Genomic DNA, 27,805 nt, shown 5'->3' with positions numbered 1-27,805 from the left:
AAAGACATGATTGCCATTGACCCGGTCACAATTCTTCTGTCTGTTGTTGTCATCCTATTTTTGGCCAAGGTTTTTAACAATGGGAAACAAGGCAACAACAAGAATTTCCCCCCTGGACCAACGCCATTACCGATCATTGGAAATATGAACATCATTGACGTGGCAAGACCCCATAATACATTTATAGAGGTAATACAGTACTTGTAATTAAGACCACTAAATCATTAAAGGGCCTTATTTAAGAACGTTACACAATCCTCTTGTCAATAGTAGTACTTTGAGGAGCGCCCCCTACCATTCATTCTAACTGGAAGGATCCTGGCAAATCGCTCATGTTGCTGCTTAAATCTACACAGAACTAGCTAGATCTGTGAAAATAGGCTTTCAAATAGAGCTGAAAGACCCCCACCAAAATACTGACATTAAAACCCTTTAAATTTAAAGGGTGTCCCATGTTTGGCCAATATAAGGCTCATTTATTTACATTTTATCCAGGGGCAAAATATGTGCTAAAATAAACCAATCAGACATTTACTTTCATTATTTAAGTTGAACAAGACAAATATAAGCTAATTGCTCATTTATTCCTGTGGTTTACTGCAAATTGTGCCACTAAATGCAATGTTAGTAGAGCCCTTTGTAAATTTAACTTAAGTAGACCCAAAGTGTATTTTTTGATAAGTTTTGAAAATGCCATTTACAAGTAAACAGAGGAGGTTTTCCAAACTAAGGTAGGTGTTAGATACATTTGGTTACACATTGTAGCCAATACCCTATAGCAATTTAGTAGGTGATAGTGAATGGTGTGAACATACAGTAGCTTTTAATTTTCTTTTTTTTTTCTTTTTTGCAAGTATGAAACATCACCCCACCTGAACCCTCATCCAGCATTACTATGAGTAATAAGCTAATCAGAGTATTAGTCCCAAGAATGCTAGTGACATGTCAATAACATGCGCAGTAGTAATATGCCAGCTGTAGTATTATGAAAATGAGCACTCACTGCATTATTCTCCCATAACCAGGGGCGGGCTGGCCCGGGGGGCAGGGTGGCAGCGCCCCCCCGGGCCGCTCAGTCAGGCCGCTATTAGGCCGCCCCCCTGGATGCAATATGCCCCATTTTCACCAGCGGCCGCATCTGATGACATAATATGCGGACGCGTCAGCGCACGGGCGGCCGCATCACATGACAGGGGATGCGGCCGCGTCATCAACCCTGTGTGCCCCCCGGGCTTCCCTCTCCCAGCCCACGCCTCCCCATAACCATCAGAAAATGAAGCCACAGAGTTTGGGTAGAGCTGTTGATGCTTCTGCTAGTCTAAGAGAGGAAGGACTATATAAAAATAATCTTAGGTTTACATTCTATTTTCCACAGCAATAGTTTGATAAATAGAATTGAGGATAAAAATATTAGAATTGCACATAAAATGTGGGATTGTTACTTGCATAAATTTGTTTAAATGAGAAGTATCATAATATTGAAAGCAAAATGCAATTTTTGAATTCCCAATTTCACAATTGCAAAGAGTTAAACATTCCTTCCAGAAAAAACTAGACAGAGGATTATTTACTGACATTGCTCTGTTCTACTGCAAGTCCGTACTGAACCACAGCAACCAATCAGCAACTTGTTTATTTTTTGTCTAGTATAAGACATTCAAAGTAAATAACTGATTGGGTGCAATAGATTCAGTGTAGATTTTCATCATTGAGAATAGTTAGTAAATATTGAGTGGGATTCACAAACGAATTGGTATGATATTACATCTATAAACATATTTTAAATCATGTTTTATCGTAGAGCCAAAATATGTTTTTTACATGTTTTTTTATTTCCAGCGAAAATTAACAGCCTTTATTTTACTCATTAAAATGTATCCACGCAACATTATTATATAGATGTGCCATGTGCTACTTTTAACAATAGCATTCACAAAGTACCAATTCTCTAAATTATTATTATTATTCATATTGACCTAAAATAAATAAATAACATTCCACTACGAAAAAGATTTCTTCACACACCGGTGTATATTAAATCATGAATATAGTATTAAGCTATTTTTAGAAAGAGATATTTGTGAATTTCATTTTGCTGCACTCAGCCTATCTACACTGTCAAGGCTCACAGAGTTTTGTGTCATCAGTTCCCACACCCATTTGCTTATTTAGGAAGTGTCCAACTGGCATGTACAGATTTAGTGTATACTTGACAAGAATAGCTTAAGCCTCACATTCTAGATGAGACATTCCACACTGGATTGGGCCAGTCATTTGTGAGAGAGGGGGAAATGGGTGAGGGTATATCATGGGTGGGGTGATTGTGGGAAATGGGAGCCAAAATATTAAGCTAACAATATTTAATAATTGTTCTTTTAATGCTCTGCTGATTCTTTTTTTGACTGTTTTTATAGTTGTCCAAGAAGTACGGCTCAGTATTCAGCGTCCAGATAGGGCTAACAAAGATGGTCATCCTGTGTGGTTATGACACTGTGAAAGATGCTCTAATCAATCATGCTGAGGAATTTTCTGAACGACCCAATTCACCATTGTTTGATAAAACAGCAAGAGGACATGGTAACTATTTTGAGTGAAAAGTCATTAGAAATCATAAAAAGAGTTGAATGCATATATTAAACACATTGCAAGTACATCAAAGTAAAATAAGTCGTACTTATTGAATAAAAAATCCCAGTCCCTGCTCACATGCATTTCAAAAGTGGCAACATACAAATGCCACTGACACAAAACTACTTATATTATATGTGATCATAGGTACTGATACTCTGAAACTGTTTTAAAATTTAGAACTAAAAGTAAATCTGTTGAGTCCAAGGGGAATATTTACTAAGTTCCAGTTTGCTGCCATTTGCTTTAAAATGGCAATTTAATTAAAGACAAATCCTAATCTGTCAGATGTCACTCCAGGATACTCTAAACCTACACAAAACAGGGCTATATAGTTCTATGACACATTTGTCTCAGGATGGAGTTAACAAACATGTGTTCAATAATAGTTGCAAAGTATTCAGGTGAATGGATTGTGATGATCTAGTCTATGGAGACTAGGATCTGGTGGTGGGTTAGTGGGGAGACTGTGACATTTAGTTGTTAGGGACAGCTGTCATTTCGGTGACATTTATATCTAAGCATAAATATTGTCCATTGTAAATGCAGTAGAAATAAATGTAACAAAGAGATGTGTATTCATTCTATTAAGGTGTTATCTTTGCTCATGGTGAGAACTGGAAAGTGATGAGACGATTTGCTCTTTCAACACTACGAGATTATGGGATGGGGAAGAGAAGTATAGAAAACAAGATCAATGATGAATGTGAATGTTTAATGCAGTCGTTTAGATCCTATAAAGGTGAGTGTCTGCTCTCGCCCTCATTTTCACAATTGCACATTTATTCTTGTATATGCACTACATGCCTGTCACACCGCATAGTACTCACTGCGGAGGCATCATTCATTTATAGATTATTGTACTACAAGCTGTACCCTCATTACTACATGATGCAGTACAATATTCTATGAATGAATGACACTGCCGCATTTAGTAGTATGCGACTTGACAGCATATGCATCGACCACATAGACTGCCTCATCGACACCCCCACCGCAGCCCACCCCCCTTCCCAGGAAACACTTTGGTAGTCTGCAGTGCAGGCCCAGGCCCCGTGACATACCCGGGCCATGGTAATCAGTACACGCTTCCCCTCTCTCGACGCCCCTGTATATATAGAGTGATTAAAGTGGAAATTTAGAAGTGGCTAGTGTAAGTGTTGAAGGAACTCTCTTTCCACTAGTCATGCTAGCTGCCTCCTTGTCTCCTGCACTGTTCTGGGTATTAAAAGCTAACAAGATAGATCTTTATATATTTTCTACATCCTAATTAGGACATCTCTTAAACATTTTTTTTCAATCTTATCCAGTTTTTGTTTATAATGTTACTGTGACTGGTTCACTCATAATAACTTATGGTATCAATTTATTGAATGGAAATAGCGCAGGGCGCATATTTAAATAATTGCATTGGCACTTATTTTTTGTATTGTATATATTCTGAGATAGGAAATCGTTATTTCTGAGACCGGGGTAGAAACTGTTTTTTCCTTTTTTCACCTTACTAAAGGATATGCTTTATTTCTGATGCATATATCTGATACACTAGGCTTTTTTGGATGGAGGTCTTGTGAGTATTGGGATGTATTTAGTATGGAAGTGTCATTATTTAGACCTCCAATTAGGCATATATGCAACGGAGTCTGATAGCAGGGAGTGCTAACAAAGTTTTGTGATGAAGTGTCATGCCTGCTCTAGCCAAAGGCCCAGCAGGGAGTTGTTACTGTGGTAACCCTAGAAGATGGCGGACCAGGAGCCAAATCGTGTGGACATGACACCCTGGTTACCACATGGGCAAGGGGGGGGGGAGGAGTGTGACTGGATCACTCATAAATAACTTATGGTATCAATTTATTGAAGGGAAATAGCGCAGGGCGCATATTTATATAATTGCATAGGCACTTATTTTTTATATTGTATATATTCTGAGATAGGAAATCGTTATTTCTGAGACCATGGTAGAAACAGTTTTTTCCTGTTTTCACCTTACTAAAGGATATCACTTATTTCTGATGCATATATCTGATACAATAGGCCTTTGTGGGTGGAGGTGTTGTGTATATTGGGATGTATTTAGTATGGAAGTGTCATTGTTTAGGATTTGTAAGGTTGCTAGTGGAAACCTCCACTTAGGCATATGTGCAAGGGAGTCTGATAGCAGGGAGTGCTAATGAAGTTTTGTGATGAAGAGTCATACCTGCTCTGGTCAAAGGCCCAGCAGAGGGTTGTTACTGTGTGGCCTTTTGCCCAGAGTGAATTTCATAGATAAGTGTAAATTTTGTTAGCCTTGAAATGCATGTAAATCTATGTTTTGGGAAGCAGGGTACATCCTGATTCTGAAAATAGACTATTTATGAACTGTATAAATGATGAGCTGTGTGAGCATGTGAGTGTTCTTCTGATTTTAACATTTGACCTGATCACACTGGTACCTCAAGCCAGTGTGAGCAAATAAACATCACTATGCTTCAAGACCTGCTTGAAAACATCTTCAATATTGCTGTATTCCTGTGATCTACAGATTAGACCCTAAATCTAATCCGATCGCCGGCTGTTGTGAGGTTTGGACCCAAGCTTTCCAGTACCACTGCTCTGCCTGCTACCCAGCAGCCCTTTTTCGGTGTGATAGGCCAGTGGGGGATCTGTCCACAGCAACCCTGATCCACAGTAAGAGATCAGGAGTACCAGCCCAGGTACACCAGCAACGAGATACGCTAGCAGCTTCAGTGACCCAGAAGAAACCCGGTACTGGATGCCGATAAGGAGTCCAGTGGTGGAAGCTCGTGTAAGCCCCTCCTACGGATAACGAAAGGGAACAGTGGAAAAGGAAGCCCAACCGGTTCCCAGCAACAACAGCCAGGGTGGCATAGGCGGTCCATCCTGTCACAGTTACCCCTCTATTCTCTTAAATAAAAAGATTGTCCACCTCTGAATCTCTCAAGCTCTGCCATGTCTACCTTATAGATAGAAGTCAAACATGGTTAAAAATCCAATAATCACATGGAGTCTTATTTAGAGTTAGGGGGGGAACAAATCCAGCTAAAGGTGCAAAGCTGCTCTTTGTCAAACCATGTTGAAATAATTTTGTTTTATTTTTTGTTCATTCATTGCTTGGCTTTCCGGGTAGCGTATCTCACTTACCTGCTTTTCATACCGGACAGGTAGTGAAAGTTGCAAGAACAGGTATAAAATAGCAGCTGCCAGACAACTATTCCAGTTCTGGTAGGGGCAATCAAATTTATGGTATGACTCAGCAAGGGGCTGAGGAGATGGCTCAGTGAGTAGCTAAGGAAACAGCTTGGTGAGGAGACCAGTAGATGGTCCAGAGAGAGGCTTGCGTGTGTCCTACAGGAGGCAGGAGATCAGAGACAAAGGACCATTTTATGGAAAGTTGGGTGTCCTGTCCCTGAAGGAGCAGAATACAGACTGAGTATTCATGTTCAGCCACTAAAGAGAAAAGTGCTAAGTTGATTAACTGGCCACTGGCCATTCAATGACATGTTTGCTTTAACGGTGCTATTGCTAATTAAACTACTGAGCACAACATAGGCAAACCGAGAGGGGATTTCCTAGTGCCTGGAAACCCCATCCAAGCCTGGGACACCGTATAATTGAGGTGGCTGGACCCTGTTCTCGCTTCACACAGCTCTGCTTGAAAAAGGAGGGCTGCGTTCACCTAACAGTAGTGCACACAGCATTGCCCCTGTATATTATGGGGATAGGAAGAGTTGGAGAGCAGCCAAGCACTGTCTAAAATTATAACCACGCCACCATGCATGCTGGTCACGCCCACTGGCGGCGTGGTGTGGAAACCCCCCTTTACAAATCCTGTGTTTGCCCCTGCACAACTAAACGAGTAGTTGTGCTGAGCTATAACAGACTTAGTTGTAGTGGAAGATCTGTGTATATTGGGATCAGTGTGATGTCTGACTGAATTTAATGGTGGAATGAAATAGAAGTTGTATGAAAAAATGGGAAGCATTTAAATTTTTAACTGACTCACATGAATGTCATGTACATTGTAGTGTTATTATTCTTGATGACTGGCTGGTGATGTCAGAAGTTGATAAGGATATCTTTCACAGCTTTTTTTACAAGTATTCACACCACTCATCTATCATAATGATACATTATATTCTTATATGTACATTTTTACATTTTTTCACTTGTAATATTGCTCATTTTCAATGTAAAAATCAATTTTCAGGAAAACCCTTTGATAATATGCCCATCATTAACACTGCTGTAGCCAATATAATAGTGTCCATACTACTCGGTCGTAGATATGAATATGATGATCCAACCATACTGAGGCTCATGAGATTAACTAATGAAAGTGTCAAGATCCTGCAAAGCCCTATGGTCAGGGTAAGTATTCTCACTCTGTCCGATGGATTTTAAAGATGTCCAATGTATTTTTCTTACCTTCATATTTCTCCTATGAATAATATACAACCTTTGAATATATCAGCATTTCTGCTACTCTAAAGTTAAGTGTTTTCAGACTGCAGCAACATTGTTGCAACTAAGTGAGAAACAGAAGATCTGTGACGAGTTTCATTGTAATGAGCAGGGAAGGGAGGGGTGAGAGCTCAGGCATCTATGTTTTTCAAATGTATCTTATAGATGTCAGCTAACATTTTAGCTCACAAGTAAATAGGCTACAAATAATTTGAATGTTTGGTTATTCAACATAAGGCAGCAGGAAAATAAATGTCATCTTATTATCAATGGAGCAATATTATTAAAGACTTTGTAGAAATAAGCAGGCAATAATGGATTTTAGTAGTGTAGTATATTGCTTTTTCTCAGACCCAGTAATCAGTCACCACTGACTGCACGTTTTCTGTTTATCCCCGTTTGTACACAGCCAATGGTGCATACAGATGAAGCCTGATTGTTTTAGACATGAATGGGGTGCGGTTAGAAATGATGAGCATGTTGTTAGTACAGTAATAGTACTGCTACTACTACTACTAATAATAATAATATTGATACTATGTTTGAAGATAACTGGGTAAATTAATGGTCAGGATAAACATACATATATTAAACAAAGGGTACAATAAAAATTCGCACTTTTGGTTTAGTTCCCAACATATATGATTTTTTAGACTATGGTAGCAATCACTGCATACAGTTTAAATATTTAAATTATATATATATATATATATATATATATATATATATATATATATATATATAATATGTATGTATATAAATATATACATATATATATATATATATATATATATATATATATATATATATATATATATATAATATTTAAATACAGAACTCTGCATTTGTATATCATTTCCTTTTTCTAAGTATAGTTTAATGTTTACATTTTAACCCATATCACCTTTTCGTATTTCTATTCTATGCTTAAAATGATCATTTTTTATTTTCATTTTAAGTTGTACAATAGTTATCCCTCGTTGATAGGCTGGCTGCCTGGAAGTCACAGAGAAGTCTTCAAAAACAACGACGAGATTCAAGATTTTGTAAGAGAGACATTTACAAAACAGAAGAAAGAATTGGACATAAATGATCAGAGAAATCTTATTGATTCATTCCTTGCCAAGCAACAAGAGGTATGTATTGAATTGAGGTGCAAGGGTGCTGTATCCTTAAAAGACACATGTACACATGTTAGGATATAATTCAATAAAAGTGATGTAATCAAATGATTTATTGCTTTAGTTTCTTAGTACCTGCTTGGAGTTGGGTTTGTTGTTGTATTCGCTGTAGAGATAGTAATTAATAACAATAATTTATTATTTTATATTTTATTTAACTATGAGTAGAGCTGGGAAATTAATTCTGATGTGTGGTGGGATTAGTGTTGGACCAGGAACACTGAATGTGAGGAACAAAGCAGAGGATGAAGTCATCTGTGACACCAAGGTAACAAGCTTGTGAAACTGGGGACATTGTGGTGTTAGTGGTACAGACAGTGGGGGAGATTTGAGGGAGGTGGTGATTCTGGGATCAGGGAAGATGATAAGCTCTTTAGGCAGCATTGGGACATTCATATCGAGATGGCAGAGAGACAGTTGATTACAAAAGTTAGTACAGAAGAGGAGAGGTCAGGGGAGGAGAAGTGGATTTGGGTGTCTTCTCTGTAGAAGTGGTACTGGAGGCTGAATGAGTGAAATAGTTCCACAAGAGAAAGCAGAGAACCAAGAATAAAGTCTTATGGGACCCCAACAGATAGTGGGAGTGGAGGGAAGGATGTGTCGGAAGTGGAAACACTGAAGGAGCAGCTCATTAAGAAGTAAGTGAACCTGTGTCATGAAAGCTAATGAAGTGAAGGATGTGCAGGGGAGCAGAGGGTGGTCAACAGTGTTCAAAGTAGTAGAGAGGTCCAGGTGGATGAGTATGGAGGAATGACACTTAGATTTTGCTGTAAGTTGATCATTGATCCCTTTTGTGAGGGCAGTCTCAGTGGAATGTTGATGGTAGAAGCCAGATTGCAGAGAGTAGAGAAAGGAGTGGGAGTAGAGAAAATGAGATTGAACACAAGTCACTGAAATAGTTTGGATGCACAGGAGATGAGAGAAATAGGGTGGTAGTTGGAGAGAGAAGTTGGGTCAAAATCAGCTAATCAGAAGTGGGTGGTTAGTGCTGTTGAACGTCATCATCATCATTGCATATCTTTGCACAGGTCTCCAACATCCGCAAGACATACACCTCCTAAAAGGCTTATTTGCTAATTCATCCAGGTCTAATTGTGCCACAATTGTGTGTACATATCCTTACTGTAGTCAGAGAATGCTTGCATGTTATTTCCTGGACTCGTTTTGCCTATCCAGGTGGAAGTAGATGAAAAATGTGCATCTACACAAAATAATACGCACGTGCAACTCTAAATGAGCCCCAATGTGTTCTCTTACTTTAGAAAATATAATGTTGACATTCAATATATTAAAAGGTACTTGTACATCCTCTCAACATCTAATCTTACTGCAATATTTTAAGCTTATTTAATTGCAACTTGACTGCAGCTGCCAGACTGATATTCCTCATTAACAATTTTACTAAAAGTGCAAGGCTTTACTAGTCACTGTCATTGGTTACCCATTTCCTCCAAGACAAAATGTAAAATCCTTGCTCTCACTGGCAAAGTCCTCCACAATACTCTACACCACTTTAGGTTTCTTTACCCATGTCCAATAATTTGTCAAGGCTACTCTGCCGTTGACCTATGCCTGTCATCCTCTCTTGTTATTACACCCCATTCACGCCCCAGGTCTTTCCTGTGCTGTGACCAGACTCAACAAAAGCAATACCCTGTTCTATTTACAAACACTCTTCCCTTCAAATGTTTAAGCATTCCTTAAAAAAACACCTATTCAGAGATGCCTTTATAGATGTTTGTAATTGTTTCAAAGTGGTTTCCAAACTGGTTCTAACGTTCGAAGAAATGAAATATATTCTCAAAATTAAAAAATTTAAGCTAAATTTCAAGTAGGTAGACAGTTCATCCATTTTTAACCTTGTATAGTATTTTTAATCACTTTCCTTGCCAACAGTGAATTCAAAGATGAACTTGAACACAGCAATGTTGGCTGTTCATAATAACTGTGGTAATCGGATTACCGACTACCACTATTCCGACAACTGGGATTCCTACATAAAATACCGGATGGCAATTGAAATAGAAGCAGACTTACCTGAAAGACGACGAGGGAGATGTCCGATGGCAGTGCAGGCTGACAGGCGGTGATTCCGATTGGAGACCTCTCCGGCACTGCAGTGTGACGTGGGCGCGACTTACTTCAATGGTATTTTAAAGCGGCAATGTCTGGAACCCGCAGGCTAACTGCTTGAACACTTAGCCTGCTGGGTCCAGGTAGGAATTCCAGTTGTCGGAATACTTCTAATCACTCAGGCATACCCAACCCCATAATAAACTATTTTGTAATCCTATGCAATTTTGCTATTCAAGCTTAAATGAGCTTAAACATGATTGAACACATACATTTTATAGTTTATTTAAAAATGAGATTAGATATTTCCGGAATTGGTTTCAGTGTAAGTTCAAACTCATGAACTGTGGTGCGTTGTAATAGTCAAATAGTTTAAGCATCTCAAACTATTATTTTTGAGATTCTATATATATCCTGGTTGTTTTTGGCCTAGTTCACCTGAAAACCTCACCCTACTTAAACTGTGTCATCTTCTGACAACATTACTACACCTGTTTCTCACTGCAATCACTTGTGTTCTACCATAGAAAATATTGTAGTGACTGGTCCATACAGGGTTATCTAGAATTTGCATATTTGCCAACATTTTAAAATAATTTCCAGGGACACTCTACTGTTGGTCAGATGCATCTAAGCACATCATATGCAGTGCAGACAATGCAAAACTTGAGGCACTTCAAAATGTTTAATTTGGCCTTTAAAACTCAAAGAAATAAAAATGGATGCAGAGGACTGCATCTGATATACAAAATACAAGGAATTGTACAGTACTGTTGGTGTATATTAAAAATTGTGACATTTCCAATTTCAAATCTGTAAAACCTGTGAATTAGGTGAGGAGAAGGAAAGAAAGGGAGAAACCTTAGAGGTCTTTTCAAAAAATTTTATGTGGTCCCATAAATTTCTAGTTACTTCCTCGGTTGTTAATAAGGGTTAGATCTGGCTATAATTGGACCCTAAATCGCAGGCTCAGGTTGGAATAATAAATGCTGCAATTGCAACCATGTACAAAGTGGCAAGTATCTTAAGATACATGCTGGTCGGCAACAGTAGTATATTCACCTGATTTACACCAGGCATACATCACATACACTTATGTCCCGTGTATTTAACCATTTAATTTATTTGCAATAAATGCGTCAATAGCCTAACCTATCCTACAACCTCTTTTTTGCAACATAAACCACTCCTAATTTTTTGCCAAAAGTTTTGCCATAAGTTCGCAAAGAATCACTGAGAATTCACTAGATAAAGTTTTTTTAATCTGAAAAATGTTTCCAAGGCTTATTTACAAAAATTAATAACAAGACATACAATATGTTACACAAATGAGTTTCAGAAAATAAATTAGGAAATAAAATCAGAGTTAATACTTACAAGTTAAGGCCTGATGTGTGAGGGAACACAATTGAGAAACATCACACATTTCAGTCTTAATAGACCCCAGCATGAAAATGCACAATCTGATTTCTAAAGCAGAAGATTTTAAACCCTTTTCCACATAGCCCTCAACCCCCACCTTAGGAGTTTAGCTGTCAAAGGACAGTTTGATCTCCCAAATGTCACAGGGCTTTTCGAAGGGAGCTAGGGATGTCCTGAAATTGGAATGTTCACAAGACCTGACTTTCAACCTTTGCTCGTTCTGCTTGGCTAGCTAGATGGTTTACAACTTTGGGGCTTCAAACTCCTCCAGGACCCTATCTCTCCCAGGTCTTGCTATTTCAACAGATAATTGACACTTGCATAAGTTCAAACTCATGTCATCTAGCAAAGCACATGTTGAAATTATATTACAAGATTACATACAATATACATTGTCATACATGAATTCAACAGAAAATAACAATCATTCATTAGATATACTACATAATCATCACAGCAGTCACAAGCCCTCCCCCTGGATTACAATTGTCTGGAGTATGCAGTGAAGCATAACTCCTACTAGGTAAGTGAATCACTCTGGCACAATCAAATGAGTTTAAGGGCTAGATTTACTAAGCTGTGGGTTTGAAAAAGTGGGGATGTTGCCTATAGCAACCAATCTGATTCTACCTTTCATTTTGTAGAAAGTACTAAATAAATGAAAGCTAGAATCTGATTGGTTGCTATAGGCAACATCCCCACTTTTTCAAACCCGCAGCTTAGTAAATCTAGCCCTAAGTGCGTTTGGCTTATGGCCTCACATGTCATATCGAGCCTTTGAGTTTTTGAAACCCAATTGCTTATTTTTACATTTTTTCACATTTAGCTGTAGTACATTTGCATGCAGATCTTACCATTCGGTACAGTTGTCATGATTTGACTTTTCCATAATCTCTATATCTCCTCCCAGAGCTTTTTTGTTTTATTAATTTTAGGTGATAATCCTGTCACTATAGTTTGGCAACATAGCCGATTGGCAATATATGTGTGACATCATTGGTGAAGGCGTATGGTAGCCAAATCCGGAAAGGACCAAAAGTATGATTGAGAGCATGCAGAGAGATTTGTCAAACACTTGAGTTTGCTTATAGTTTGCAGAGAAGGATAGAGTAAAACTATGTCTAACATAAACAATTTCCTGTGCTTGTCCCAATTAAAAATATAATCCTTTTTCATGTTACAATCTCTTGAACTGTTTGATCTTGCAGCAGAGAAGTGTGTCAGAAAGAGATTTTCTCACTTTGACCGATAATCTAACTTGTACAATGCCTGTTACACAATGATTAATCACATATGTTGTGCTTTTTTCTAGTCTGATCTAGCTCTAAAATATTGTACTGGTCACAAAGATTTTCCTGTTTATATTACTCAGGGAAAGCCAGAATCTACTTTGTATTACCACAACGACAATCTAACCGTACTAGTCAGCAATCTGTTTGCTGCTGGAATGGAAACGACCACAACTACTCTGCGATGGGGTCTTCTGCTAATGATGAAATACCCTGAAATCCAAAGTAAGACATTTATATGAAACATGATAAGAATGTCTTGTCAAAGATTAGACAATTTGGGCCTGATTCTTGTTTAGACATAAGCATTACCTTGTCTGAATTTGCTCTACGCATGCTTCAATTCAGAAGTCACGTCAATGATCATAATTGCATGAAATTCAAGTCCACACACATATGACATTTACGTCTACCTATTACTTAAAGGGCAGAGGAGGGGTGAGAAGAGGCAGATAAACGTTGGCCATGTACAGTGAGGGCGTGCCAAGGGCGTTCAGATACAGAGGCGCACACTTCCAGGCCTGGCTTTCTCATAAGTATCCTTGTTTGCCGTATTATTTGCCCCTGGGTCATTCCACATCAGATCACCCAAAAAAATATGATTTGTCCACCACCTGTCTCAGATTTTTTTGAAATTTTTTTAGTTAAGAGAGGATGTCAAAACAACTATTTCTGCCAAATATCTCGACTGTCTGACAATTAGGTGATTATATATTGATTTTTCAATTTATTAAATAATTTACTAATCGCAGCTTCTTTATCCAGTTTATTTGAAGTATTACGGGTGTTTTATAAGGAATCAACACAAAATTTGGACCCTAAGGTAACTCTTCCTCACGAATCCAAAAATCCAAACCAAATTACTTTATCTGCCTCATGTTTTGCGTTACGGCAAAAACGCATGTTTTTTGAATATCATTAAAAACGCTAGATTCAATTGACATTAGGGATCCCATTTTTTGGGGGGTGTTCAAAAAAGGTATAAATTACTACCACAAAAAAAAATCAGCCGGGTACTCTGTTTCATAGTGGAGAAAAAAAATAATGAAGTTGATGCTCGATTACTGCTGTACAGCATACATAATTTACACATTGTTAACAACCATACCAAAAAAGTAAACTAAACTGAGGCAATGGGATAAAACTCCCATACAAGGAAATGAAACAAACAGAAACTGATGGGAAGGGGATTCCCTTTAGAGAGATCAAAACTGAAACTTTCCAGAGAAAGAGAGAGGGAGACACAGAAAGAGTCAATCATGGCAGCTGCTAATTTGGTAGTCTTTTACATACAGACTGCCATATTACTATTTACTCAAAAACCATTGGATTATATAGCTGAGACCACATTACATTTGACATTAGGGATCCCATTTTTTTGGGGGTGTTTTAAAAAGGTATATATTACTACCACAAAAAAAATCAGCAGGGTCCTCTGTTTCATAGTGGAGAAAAAAATAATGAAGTTGATGCTGATGTTCGATTACTGTTGAACCGCATACATAATTAACACAAGAAATCATGAAATTTAAAACCTTTAACATAACTTAAGCCCTTAACTGAAGTTGAGTCAACAATCTCATTATGTTTCCCTTGTTTGGAATTTGTAACCGTCTGTAATTTTCCTTAAAGTGTCAGCAGAAAGTGTATACTGCCTTCCAGTACTTCCATGGATCGTAGGCACTTCCGTTACACAGAGGACGTGAATAAAAGGAACAAAACACTTATCTCTTGAAGGACAGGACAGCACATTTGTTGATTGGTTTCATTACTTGTATCAGCACATCTTGGGCCTGATTCATTAAAGATCTTAATTTGAGAAACTTCTTATTTCAGTCTCCTGGACAAAACCATGTTACAATGAAGGGGTGCAAATTAGTATTCTGTTTTGCACATAAGTTAAATACTGACTGTTTTTGTCATGTAGCACACAAATACTTGATAGCTTATTTGTTCACTGAAATTTAAAGTTGACATTTGTGTGCTACATGAAAAAACAGTCAGTATTTAACTTATGTGCAAAACAGAATACTAATTTGCCCCCTTGCATTGTAACATGGTTTTGTCCAGGAGACTGAAATAAGAAGTTTCTCAAGTTAAGATCCTTAATGAATCAGGCCCCTTGTTCCTCCTCATTATATGGAATGATATACCCAATGTGCCAGATGTTATAATACACTGCTGCTATGTATGTTCCAAGTTGCAGATCACTTTTGGCCACATTTTTTGTGACTGTGGTCATAATGACACTAACTTTGGTTCCTCCTGACTTTATGTCGTCTGATTACAATCGATATATGTGTAGCTCACTATTACTAATAGGCCGAAATCTGTGATGAGAACGTGTTCCTGCCACAGTGTTTGCTGTTTCGAGACGGCTATGCAGCTTGGTTTCGCAGTCTTGTATTTCGTTTTGTGACACGTAAAAAAGTTTTATGCCATGTACATTTTCATTTGCCCAGGTCCAAAGGCATCAAGATGTGATGGGTTTCCACTGCTTGCAGACTGGTGCCTGTGGCTAGACGTTTAACTGTCCCTCCAATGCCATCACATGGACTCTTACCATGAGATGTGGCAACAAATTTCATTTTGCTTGAATGTTGAAGTCATCTTTATTGAAGCATAAATTAAAAACGTTTTTGCAGTTCTTATATTGTGCACTAGCACCATCACTAAATTCACATACTACAATTTTGACAATAATATCGCTAAGTGTTTCATAGCTACCGTAATGAAGGCATGCACAGTTATAGCTACATGGTCATGAGTATCGCTAATAACGCACAGGCTCACACAGTTTGAAGTGTCATAATCATCTTGCCTAAAATATACAACAAGCTGACAGTCACCATGTTCTTTGGTACACTTCAGTGACATAACTTTTAAGCTTTTCTGGCTCCTTTTTTGTGAGGCAAGAAAGGATTACTGCATGTTTTCTGAAACTCTTCATATCTTAGCAGCAGAAGCTTTTCATGATGTTAGCAGACTGAGGTTTCAGGATCATTGGTTACTGCATTTGAAACTTCAGTTCTCAGAATCAAAAGTTCTTTTTTTTCATCAGTAAAGTGGTCCCAGCTATGTAATCCAATGGTTTTTGAGTAGATAGTAATATGGCAGTCCATATTTGAAAGACTACCAAATGAGCAGCTTTCTGTGTCTCCCTCTCTCTTTCTCTGGAAAGTTTCAGTTTTGGTCTCTCTAAAGGGAATCACCTTCCCATCAGTTTATGTTTGTTTCATTTCCTTGTATGGGAGTTTTATCCCATTGCCTCAGTTTAGTTCCCTTTTTTTGGTATGGTTTTTAACAATGTGTAAATTATGTATGCTGTACAGCAGTAATCAAGCATCAAATTCATTATTTTTTTCTTCACTATGAAACAGAGTACCCGACTAATTTTTTTTGTGGTAGTAATTTATACCTTTTTTAAACACCCCCCAAAAAATGGGATCCCTAATGTCAATTGAATCTAGCGTTTTTAATGATATTCGAAAAACGTGCGTTTTTGCCGTAACGCAAAACATGAGGCAGATAAAGTAATTTGGTTTGGATTTTTGGATTCGGAAGGAAGAGTTACCTTAGGAGTCCAAATTTTGTGTCGATTCCTTAATTAACACCCGTAATACTTCAAATAAACTGGATAAAGAAGCCGCGATTAGTAAATTATTTAATAAATTGAAAAATCAATATTTAATCAACTAATTGTCAGACAGTCAAGATATTTGGCAGAAATAGTTGTTTTGACCTCCTCTCTTAACTAAAAATTTTTCATAGAAATCTGAGATGGGTGGTGGACAGCCCTGGTTGAACTGACGTGGAATGACCCACCAGCAAATGTAAGTGCTGACTGATAGTGATAACTGACAAGGCATAACCTTTGTATTAAAAACTACATGTTTGTGTGCCACTAAATAACAAAGAATATGTGTATGCAAGTAAGAGAGACTATAAAATAAGCATTGCATTATACAGTACGTGTTAAGAACATCCTGCTTTATGTATGTAATGTAAAAAAGAGAATTTTTGAAAACGCATAATTTTATTAAGTATTATAATATAATGAGTTGCTCATTTATTTTCTAAAATATCTTTTTTTTTGCGTGCTGTTCTGATCTGACTATATATTGTACATATGTACGTGCCTGCTAACATATGGCAATACTGTTTAGACAGAGCGTACTTAAAATCATCTCGAGATCTGCTTGAATTTGAACACAGGCAGAATTACACTAAAGTTTCATGATTTTTTTTGTTGCATGGAAGTTCAGTTCGGACTTGAAATCAGACCCTTCATGTCTATAGAAACATTGTCCTAGTCATTTTCATGTACTTTGATGTATCTGACTTATCTATTTCTGAATGATAATACTATGGTGTTATTATCAGTATGTATTATAACTCAAAAGATATTGTCTTCTCACCTAACAGAAAAAGTGCAAAATGAAATTGAAAGAGTGATTGGATCAGCTCAACCACAAACAGAGCACAGGAAAGATATGCCGTACACTGACGCCGTCATTCATGAAATTCAGCGGTTTGGTGATATTATACCTGGTAATCTCCCACATGCCCCTACTCAAGATGTCACATTCAGAGGATATTTTATTCCAAAGGTGATTTGTTTCTTCCTGCTGTGCACTGACTTTTAGGACCCTAGATCATTATGTTGAAGGGTCTCCTTGCCCATCCTTGGGAGTGATGGCTCCCACATTTCTTCAGCAGATAGCGGTAATAAGGCAGTCATAAAAATTGCTTACAATATGACATACCCATATTTGTGTAACTTTCTCTGTATATGATCTGTATGACTGTGGTGTGCATTGACTACAGGGGCAGGATACTTCTTGGCCCTTTAGTTAATATACACAGCATTCATGCAGAACACAAACAGGCTGCTGACGACAAGCAGGCTTGAGCAGTGATGGGTATAGATGACCAGCATCTATGAGGGTAACCATAGCAGATATGCCTTAGCTGTGTGCTTACATTATGTTTAATGTATACAAAAATTAGTGCATGTAAGTTGGAATGGATAGGAACATAATGTAAGACATTAGTTCAGGTAGAAAGTTGCCTTAAAACCTGTGTTCTGTAGGTACGGTAAGATTCTGTATTTGCAGCATTTCTCAAGTATTAAACATGCTACCCAAATTATTACAGAAACTTTTGTCAAATACTATATGAGATGCTATGAGCGGAAGTAACAAGTTGTGTGATAGTTGTGTGATAATGATGTATTATATGAGTATACTAGAAGTCAAGAAAGGGTCTAGATGCACATAGAGGCACAAGGACATAATGTCCGAGATGACTTCTCATATCTATACAACCTGAGAGGTATATTATTCCTTATAATAAGCTAATGATTATTAAGATGATTATATGCCTATGCAAATATTGATGTTCATGACTTCATTATTTACTGTTTGTATGTAGTATATCCTCTGTATTGATTAAACTAATAATACTGTGGATCTCACTTCTTAGAGTTAGGAGTTAATCCAACTAGAATGGACAATTTTGCCCAGTGGCAATGTTGTATTGCAGGGGTGGGGGGGGGGAGGGAATACAAATTTGAAGACAGATTTACAGTTGGGAGGGAGAGAGGGGTGTCCCAGCATAAAATTTAATTGCAGTGTAAAAATAAAGCTGCCCAGTATTTGTGCTCTCCACGTGAATGCAGACCCTGTTATCCGCGCATAGAAAAAAAATGCTTTACATCCCTTGCAGGTAACATGGTTTAGCCAGGTACACCTTTTTTTTTTGCTTTGCTACTAACTCTAAATGAGGATGCTTATTTTTAAACTATAAGAAATAGAAAATTCGTAAATTAAATTAGATAAAAAAATTAATAAGCGGAAGTTGCAGGAGGAAGATCTGTGAGAAATATGTACTAACCATTTTAGTTGTATTTTGTTAAAGGCAGGAATCACCTTTTGCCCTCATCTGATTCTTTTTTTAGTGCTATCCCCCTACATGTTGTAGTAGAGCATGTTATTTTAGGATTACTGCATTTTTGGCAAGTTGTTTATAGTCTTCCATGTATTTTCTGCCAAATCCCTGGTTGTGAATGCACATCCGCTAGTTAAGACACACCAGGATATAGAAGGCTTCCCGCAGCTGTGTAGTGAAAGGGTTAACATTATTATTATTATTATTATTATTATTATTATTATTGTTATTATTATTATCATCCTTTACTTACAAAGTGATGAAATATTACATAGAACAGTGAGGGAATCACAATATAAACAAATTACAAACAATGACATGAACCAGATGGTAAAGATGTCTCTGCTCAAATGAATGTACAATCTAAGAAGAACACTAAAGGTGACGTAAGTTAACACATAAGGTGACGAAATAAGAAATAATTTTTGTACCATAAAGAAGATGTTTATAATCTGTGTGTTCTGAAATCACAACTTATTGATTATGAAGATGTTTTTCATAGATTTGTTTACTTATATTATTGTGTAATATGTCTTATAAAAATATACTTTATAGCAGTTTATAAATATAGTAGCTTCACTTAAGATGCTTCACTCAGCAATTTTAATATGAAATCAATTTCAAGTAGTTTTCTGTGTCTTTGTCATTTTCATGATAAACCTGTGCGGAGAATGTTTGCTTTTTAAGGGAGCAGTGATGCCTATTTAAGGATTCGTCTTTACCCAAACTGTTATATTTCTCCCTAGGGCACCACCGTTTTTCCAGTACTGTCCTCTGTACTGAGAGATAAAGCCTACTTTGAGAAACCAGAACAGTTTTGGCCAGAACATTTTCTCGACTCAGAAGGACATTTCAAGAAGAATGAAGCATTCATACCTTTCTCATTAGGTAACTTTCATTCTGAACATATTTTACCGATGCTAGAACAAGAACAATATGTAATTTGTATCTAAAGCATGAAAGTAGAATGATCTTGGTGTAGTGGTTAGCATTTCAGCCTTACAGCACTGGGGTCATGAGTTCAATTCCCAACCATGGCCTTATCTGTGAGAAGTTTGTATGCTCTTCCGGTGTTTGTGTGGGTTTCCTATGGGTGCTCTGGTTTCCTCCCACACTCCAAAAACATAGTGGTAGGTTAATTGGCTGCTAACAAATTGACCCTAGTCTTCTGTGTTTGTTAGGGAATTTAGACTGTAAGGTCCAATTGGGCAGGGACTGATGTGAGTGAGTTCTCTGTACAGCGCTGCGGAATTAGTGACGCTATATAAATAAATGATGATGATGATACTTATACTAATACTATATTTTATACTTATACTAATACGATATCTTATACTTTTACTAATGATCTTTTTACTTTCAGTATAAGTATTGATGGTGGACAATGTATATTATTTATATATCACTGCTTCCTTGAGGATGAATGAAATGTGAGAATGTACACAGGGACATTACTTGAATGTTGGGCCCTATGACAACATTGTGATTTTGCTTCTCTATGCACCATCATACAGTCATACCCACCATGATGTCTACTCCATCCCCAGTCAGTATCCAATAGGGCAGAGTATTCATTGAATTAGTAGAAATCTAGCACACAAGTCTGAATTCATATGCAGTCATTTTATCCTCATTTTCCAAATCATATAAATGGATAAATTCATTGTATTAATTTAACTTTAAGGTACATTCTTTCCTTTGACTCAGGGCCCTATGCACTGTCGGGGCCCATGTCAGTCACAGTGACTGCTGAGGGCTATAGTTACATGAGTAATTGTACCTTTATAAACTGTTTTATTATTGATGGGTCTAAACCAGGGTTTCCCAAACCCAGTCCTCAGGGCTCCCCAATAGTGCAGGTTTTCCAGATCACATGTGACATAATTAGGACCACCTGTGGATCTGTTACAATGTGTCAGTCAGTAATTAATACACCTGTGCTCCAGCAAGGAGATACGGAAAACCTGCACTGTTCGGGAGCCCTGAGGACTGGGATTAAGAAACCCTGGTCTAAACAATACCATAGCAGCCTAATCATATCCAAATTAATTAATAATTGCTAGTTTGTTGTAGAGATGGGTGGGCTCGGTTTCCTTTAAACCAAACCCACCCGAACTTTGGGCTTGGTACTCTCGCGCCTATTCGGATTCCAAAACGAGGCAAAACGTCATTGTGACGTTGTCGGATCTCGTATCTCGTGAGTTAGGGAATCAATAAATACCCGCCACCACAGCAATCTAGTGCCATTTGGGAGAGGGACAGAGAAGGGTTAGGTCACAGTATAGAGCAGGCAAAGTGATAGAGTAGAAATAGGAGGATGGTAATTTTTCTGAATTTACACTACAAAGTGTTTGGGGTCTCATATACACCCATTTAAAAGAGCTGAATTTCTGACTGCTGAAATCCTAATATACCAGTCATTGCACTCTTTTTTTCTGAATTTGCACTACTAAGTGTAGGGTCTAATATACACCCAAAGACGAGTGCTCAATTGCTAAGAGTGATTGATTAAGAGGAAGGCAAGCAGGCTTGTCTTCTGAATTTGCAGGCAAGTTCAACAGTGTTATATTGAATAAACAGACACCTAGGGGGGAAAAGAGAAGAGGGAGACAGAAAATGAATCATCTTCCTCTTCCTTAGGACTGTCAATGGTGTTATAGTCTCTTAGCAGGCTGTGGATCAGCCTGCGACAGTCATGAGTGGTCATCTTTTCCCTCTCTGTCTGTCTCATTCTCTGTCTGTGTGTGTCTGTCTATATTAGGGAATTTAGACTGTAAGCTTCAATGGGGCAGGGACTGATGTGAATGAGTTCTCTGTACAGCGCTGCAGAATTAGTGGCGCTATATAAATAAATGATGATGATGAGGATGATGATGATGAGGTGATTCCTGGCAAGCCAAAGAGCGTCCTTAAAGCAGTTCATAAGGCTCCAGACCTCCTGGATTGCCCCAATGATGTGGGTCCCAGGAAATAATCCATAAAATACCGAATGGTATGAAAGGCAAGTTCTGGTGACACTGTCCTTATGTTCATGTACCAAGGCATCCAACAGTGCCTGTGCAGTGGGGCAGTCCTAAAAATATGCTGTGCTGTTTCCCTTCTGGTGATGCAAAAGGGGCAGTGGACATATCGTCACAGGTTCCGGGAGTGCATGAATGTCCTGAGAAGCAGACATCTCTGGATAGCCATCCATGCAATGTCTTTGAGTCTATTAGTCAGCCTTTTAGAGGCCACATTCTCCCACATGTGTTTTGTTGTGTTTGTAATCTGCACTTTACATGAAAGGTACCTAACTAGAGTATAATTTTGTGGGAATTGGGGCTGACTCGAAGCTCATTGATGAACTGGCTTCTTGCTGGGAATTTCAATGGCTCTTTATAGTGCATTGTCTGGCACCCTGGATTGGTGTGTGTCTGATAAAAGCACGCATCCCGGGGGGGAAGGGGAGGGGCAGTGCTCGTTGCCATGTATTAGCTGTAGAATTACCTCACTTCATCATCATCATCACCATTTATTTGAATACTCTTTCGGGAATTCCGGGAGAGTAGGCAAGTATGTTTAATGTTGCTGTGACCAAATCACAGTGATAGATGTTTGTAATTAAACTACTGTGTCTTAGGCCTGTTTATGCCACTTGGCGGTATCATATCATCATGTATCTTCCTTCTGTGAGAATGCAGCATTCTACATCCTGGGACAAAGCTGACATCTGTCTGCTGTAATGGCCGCTGCCATCTTGTGTGACACATTTTGCTACATGCTGCCTATTCTGAGAACCTGACTTCATCCACCAATTAACACCCTGTAATGACTATAAAAGTCACCTTCTACTCTCAACAAATTTCATAGTTCCTGGTTTCAGCTTACCACTGTTGTCATTTGTTTAATGCTGTACAGATTCCAGCCATTAACTCTTTGTGTGGATTCAGCTTCCTTCTACTACTTCAGTGTTACCATCTGTTGCTGAACAAAGTCCAGCCATTAACTTATTGTGTGGACTTAATTTCCTCCTATTACTTCAAGGTTATATTCTGCTACTGTTCTAAGTCCGGCTATTTACTCCTCGTGAGGATCCAGCTTACTTCTACCTATTCCTCTGACTCACCTACTGGTCATTCGGGGTAGTACGTTACTGTTCTGAGTCTTCCATCATCTGGAACCATTTGTCACTCACCAGACTGTGAGTGCTACTTCTCGTGTGTTTAGGAACCGTGGCCGTCCACCATCCTGAGGGTCTGCGCATGTGCAGCCCTTTCAAACCTTCAGTTCATGTTCCTTTTAGTTAATTGGCTGATCAGGCAACACTCCCTATTTAAAGCACCTGAGGTCAATACCTCGTTGCCTGATCTTGGAGTCTCATTCCCCATGAGCCTATGAAGGTGTTCCCGTGTTTCCTCGTGTGTTCAGCTCATGCTGATTCCTGTTGTTCGTTTGTGGTTTCCAGACCACTTCATCTTCCCTGTGTTTCATCGTGACTGCACCAGCTGATTCCTATCCGCTGCCTCTGTGCTACTTCAGTTTGCAGTCCACTTCAACTCTCCTGTGTTTCATCGTGACTGCACCAGCTGATTCCTATCCGCTGCCTCCGTGTATCTACAGTATCCTGCTCACTTCAACTCTCCCGTGTTTCATCGTGACTGCACCAGCTGATTCCTATCCGCTGCCTCCGTGTATCTACAGTATCCTGCTCACTTCAACTCTTCCGTGTTTCATAGTGACTGCACCAGCTGATTCCTATCCGCTGCCTCCGTGTATCTACAGTATTCTGCTCACTTCAAGTCTCCCATGTTTCATCGTGACTGCACCAGCTGATTCCTATCCGCTGCCTCCGTGTATCTGCAGTATCCTCCTCACCTCAACTCTCCCGTGTTTCATCGTGACTTCTCCAGCTGATTCCTATCCGCTGCCTCCGTGTATCTGCAGTTCCCTGCTCATCGCTACCCTCCACTTCTCGTGTCTGCAGCCAGCTGATCCGCTCTCCGTGCTTCTACAGTGTCTCCGCTTGTGTTAACTCGCCTGTCTGCATTGGATCAACGCCCCGCTGCTTTCATCTTGTCTAGATCATCTCTACTCTTCAGTGTTCTCCAGGTGTCCAGTTCTATATACTACTGCTTTCTGAGTATTTGTTCTATCCCGGCTGGTTCACCTACCTGTGCGCTGCACCTACTAGATTACCGCTTCTACCCTCCTGGGACTTCGTATCCTGCCGGCCTCCCGCCGTCCAGGTATCTCTGCACTTCTGTCTGACAGCCTGCTCTCCTGAACCACGGTATGCATACTTCTCATTGACTGTGCTGGTGTATTGCATATCTTGCTGGACTGAGTTGTTCTCCTCTGGAGCTTACTATCCGCTGAGACTATTGCCATCATTTGACTGTGTTACCTTTTGCCTGGATAGTTCTTGTGACTTGGTATTATTGTGCAGTGCTGTTCAGTCATTACTATATTGTGCATATCAACGTGGGATCAAGTTCAGTGTGCCCATGTATACTCTGCATTGCATTTCTCTCCCCGTGCTCCTCCTCACATATATATTCAGTGGTACAACTTGCTAGAGGCAGACCACTGTTCCCTGTTTCCTGAGTCTCCTGTTGCCGTATCCTTTCACATAGCAGTAGTACAACTTGCTAACGCAGACCACTGACTTCCCGGATACCTCCACCCGGATTCCATTCCTTCACCTAGACAGCGGTACAACTTGCTAACGCAGACCGCTGACTCTCATCACCTCCTCGTTACTTCTGGACATTTCTCCTCACTATAGCAGTGGTACAACTTACTATCCGCAGACCACTGACTACCCTCACGTTCCCTTGTCCATTCAGTTCCTCGTGTACTATTATTACATATTACCAGTGCTGCTAGTCATAGACTTTCCACGAGCATTCTCTACCATCTGCTGTCTCCTGTTCCGTGATCACCCCGCTACCAGAGTACCATTTTACCACCTATACTGCTCTGGTAAGTCCATCATCTGGTGATCCCTGGGTAAAGACTCCTAGTGCCCATGACACCGTTGTCTCTGGGTACGGGTTTCAAGTTCCAGACTTGACCAGGTTGTAGGTTCAGCAGGTCCTGAGTTTCCGATTCCAGGTCCAGGCTTATTCAGTCCAGGAGGTAGCCACTCCTGGTATTCCTCTATCTGAGTTATGAGCCTTTCCAGTTTCAGTCTTGATACAAGAATTCTCTAAATTTCTGGAATTTGGGGGTAGTGAGTCTCTGGCCATGGGTTTCATCTTTCTTTTCCTGTGTCCAGGTTCCAGTCCAACAGATCCAGTTTCCAGTTGGTTATTTCACTACTAAATTCAATGCAGTATTCCTCCTCCTGTCATCTGGTAGTAATGAATAGAGATCACGTTGTCTCCATGAGCAAGGTCTTCATCCGGCCTCCTAGTTTCTACTTCACCTCTGCTACAGCTAGTCTCAAGGGTCCCGAGATGGATCCCAGGTACCCTATTGCAGTGACACACTGTAATGCCTGATGTATAGGGCTTCCTTCTCTTATAAAATATAATAAAAAACATTCTAGATTTTAAGTCACCGAACAAGATCGATGAAAACTAACAGCAATGAATGGAAGAGGAGACTATTTTACTTTATATAGTGCACATATAAAAAAAAAATTGAGCAGAGCTTTTTCATCATTGTAGACTTCCACTTTCAGCATGTAAACTGTGTCCACACTGATGTTATTTCATGTGGTAAGGAGCCAAATGGCACAGTTATGACAATGAAAAATAATATTTTGTCGTTCACCACCCACGCCAATAAACCTCAAATCAGTTGGCATTAATGTAGATAGGCATTGTCATTAATTGTGCATCTCATATGCTCATCATCCTCTATCCAAAAGAAAAAAGTAGGAAGCTCAAAGGTGCCAAGCCTTGATTAGTTTGACCCCAAACTGGTAAAACATAAATCAAGTGTTTTATTTTATAACATGTTCTACATTTTTAATTAATCATTTATTAAAAATGTATTAGATGGAGTGTGCTCCCAACCCATTCCCTCCCTATATCCCGCTTTACCCTCTCCTTTCCTTCCTCCCTCCTTCCCTCATTTTAATGTATGTGTTTTTATTTTTTGTATACTTTGTATACTGTAAACTCTAATAAAAATTATTATTGGAAAAAAAAAATGTATTGGATGCCACTTTCTATTCATATATGCTGGTTTCAATGCTTTTTTTTACGTTTTAACTAGGTAAAAGAAGTTGCGCTGGAGAGACCCTAGCCAAAATGGAGCTGTTTTTGTTCTTCACGACCCTGCTACAGAACTTCACATTCCAGGCTCCACCTGGAGCTAAACTGGAACTCTCCCCTGCATTAGGGTTTACTAATGCACCATTACCTCATGAAATCTGTGCTATACCTCGCAGCTAGACATGTTGTCAGCCAAGTTATATTATAAGATGATGATGATAAGATATGTCATAATTGTTTTGTATTGCATAAACAAAATGAGTCAAATATTTTTTATTATCTACTTTGTACACTAAATTACTTTTTATGTATTTTTTTCTGCACATATATAATTATTGTGCAATAAAATATATATTAAAGATTGTTTATATAAATTTAAAGAGCAAGATAATTTTTTTATCACATAAAAAAGAGAATGAAGGCTTGTTACATATAAACAAAAGTATAAGGGATTGTAGTTCTCTACATTAGCGAACACTAATACCAGCTCTGCTGATGGTGATTAACATTATTTGATCCTTCTATTGCATATTGATCATTGCATATTCTATCCTTTCTTTTAAATAAATAATTTGTACAGTATGCTTTTACACCACAAGGTGTCTCACTGTTTCCCTTTTAAATTGTTTTTGGAGTATGACAAGCTGTGGTACAGAGATATATTCAGAGCAACACTGTCAGTACACTGAAATGACTTTTATTATATGTCCTGCTGTTTAAATTTATGATGCTAACTTGTGGAATGCTAGATATACCGTAAAACAGTGCTACAGGTGTAACAATTCAATTACCCAGCACTGAATTGAAACTCTTTCAATTAAAGCTTTGGAATTAAATTAACTTTGATAATATCATAATAATACAATATTAGATAATTAGTAATGTTACTGTAATTGCTTAACATTTACTGCAAATAGAATAAAAATAATTTTTCTTTATAGATGCTTTATTTTAATTTAATGTATTTATAAGGACACAAGCAGGGGCGTAGGAACGTAAATTTTCATGGGGGGGGGGGGCAAATGCTAAGGACTACTATAGGGCTTGGAGCCCCTTTTTCTTGTGCTTGGTATCTCGATTTATGAGATATCACTGACTGTAACAGTGACTATAGATATACAAAGACTCCCAATCCTATGTTACGTTTTGTCAGTGTTTCAGAGGTTTATTTTACTAAAAAAAAATATTTATTCGTTATTAAATAAATATTATTAATATTAACTTCTAATTAGTACAATAGCTGTTAGAAAGATTGATAAATTCAATTGTTCATCTTAAAAATGTACATTTTTCATAGTCATTAACCTAGTTTTTATTCAGATTTCGTTGACAGCCTAATCTTATTTGATTGTGAGTGTTTTTAAATCTATGGTCATTGCCTCACTGGTTATGCTATGTGTTTGTTACTGGACGCACCACACTAAATTCAGGGTAAAAGTAAAGTGAATAGAAGTTCTTCATCAATACAAGTTATTTATTAAATATTTATGATCGCAACACTTAGAATTTTTTAAATAAACAAATCAATCAATCTGTGTTAAATCTAAACCATGGCAATTTATATTAAAGAACATTTGGTAGTTATATTTAGACAATTTAT

At 38.4% G+C, this 27,805-nt stretch overlaps 1 protein-coding gene across 1 annotated transcript; it reads left to right on the top strand.

Moving 5' to 3' along the window:
* On the top strand, positions 1-27,052 carry LOC142143450 (cytochrome P450 2K1-like). Its single transcript, XM_075201300.1, has 9 exons — positions 1-189; positions 2,415-2,577; positions 3,221-3,370; positions 6,836-6,996; positions 8,049-8,225; positions 13,138-13,279; positions 17,480-17,664; positions 19,750-19,891; positions 26,207-27,052. The coding sequence occupies exons 1-9, from the start codon at positions 7-9 to the stop codon at positions 26,383-26,385; spliced, it is 1,482 nt and encodes a 493-aa protein (XP_075057401.1). The 5' UTR covers positions 1-6; the 3' UTR covers positions 26,386-27,052.
* Positions 27,053-27,805: the final 753 nt, after the last annotated feature.

Source organism: Mixophyes fleayi, chromosome 3 (genome assembly GCF_038048845.1).
Source record: "Mixophyes fleayi isolate aMixFle1 chromosome 3, aMixFle1.hap1, whole genome shotgun sequence".
In the NCBI taxonomy this organism is placed as follows: domain Eukaryota; kingdom Metazoa; phylum Chordata; class Amphibia; order Anura; family Limnodynastidae; genus Mixophyes; species Mixophyes fleayi.
The sequence above is the reverse complement of the archived record's forward strand: the minus strand, read 5'-3'. Positions and strand labels throughout refer to the sequence as shown.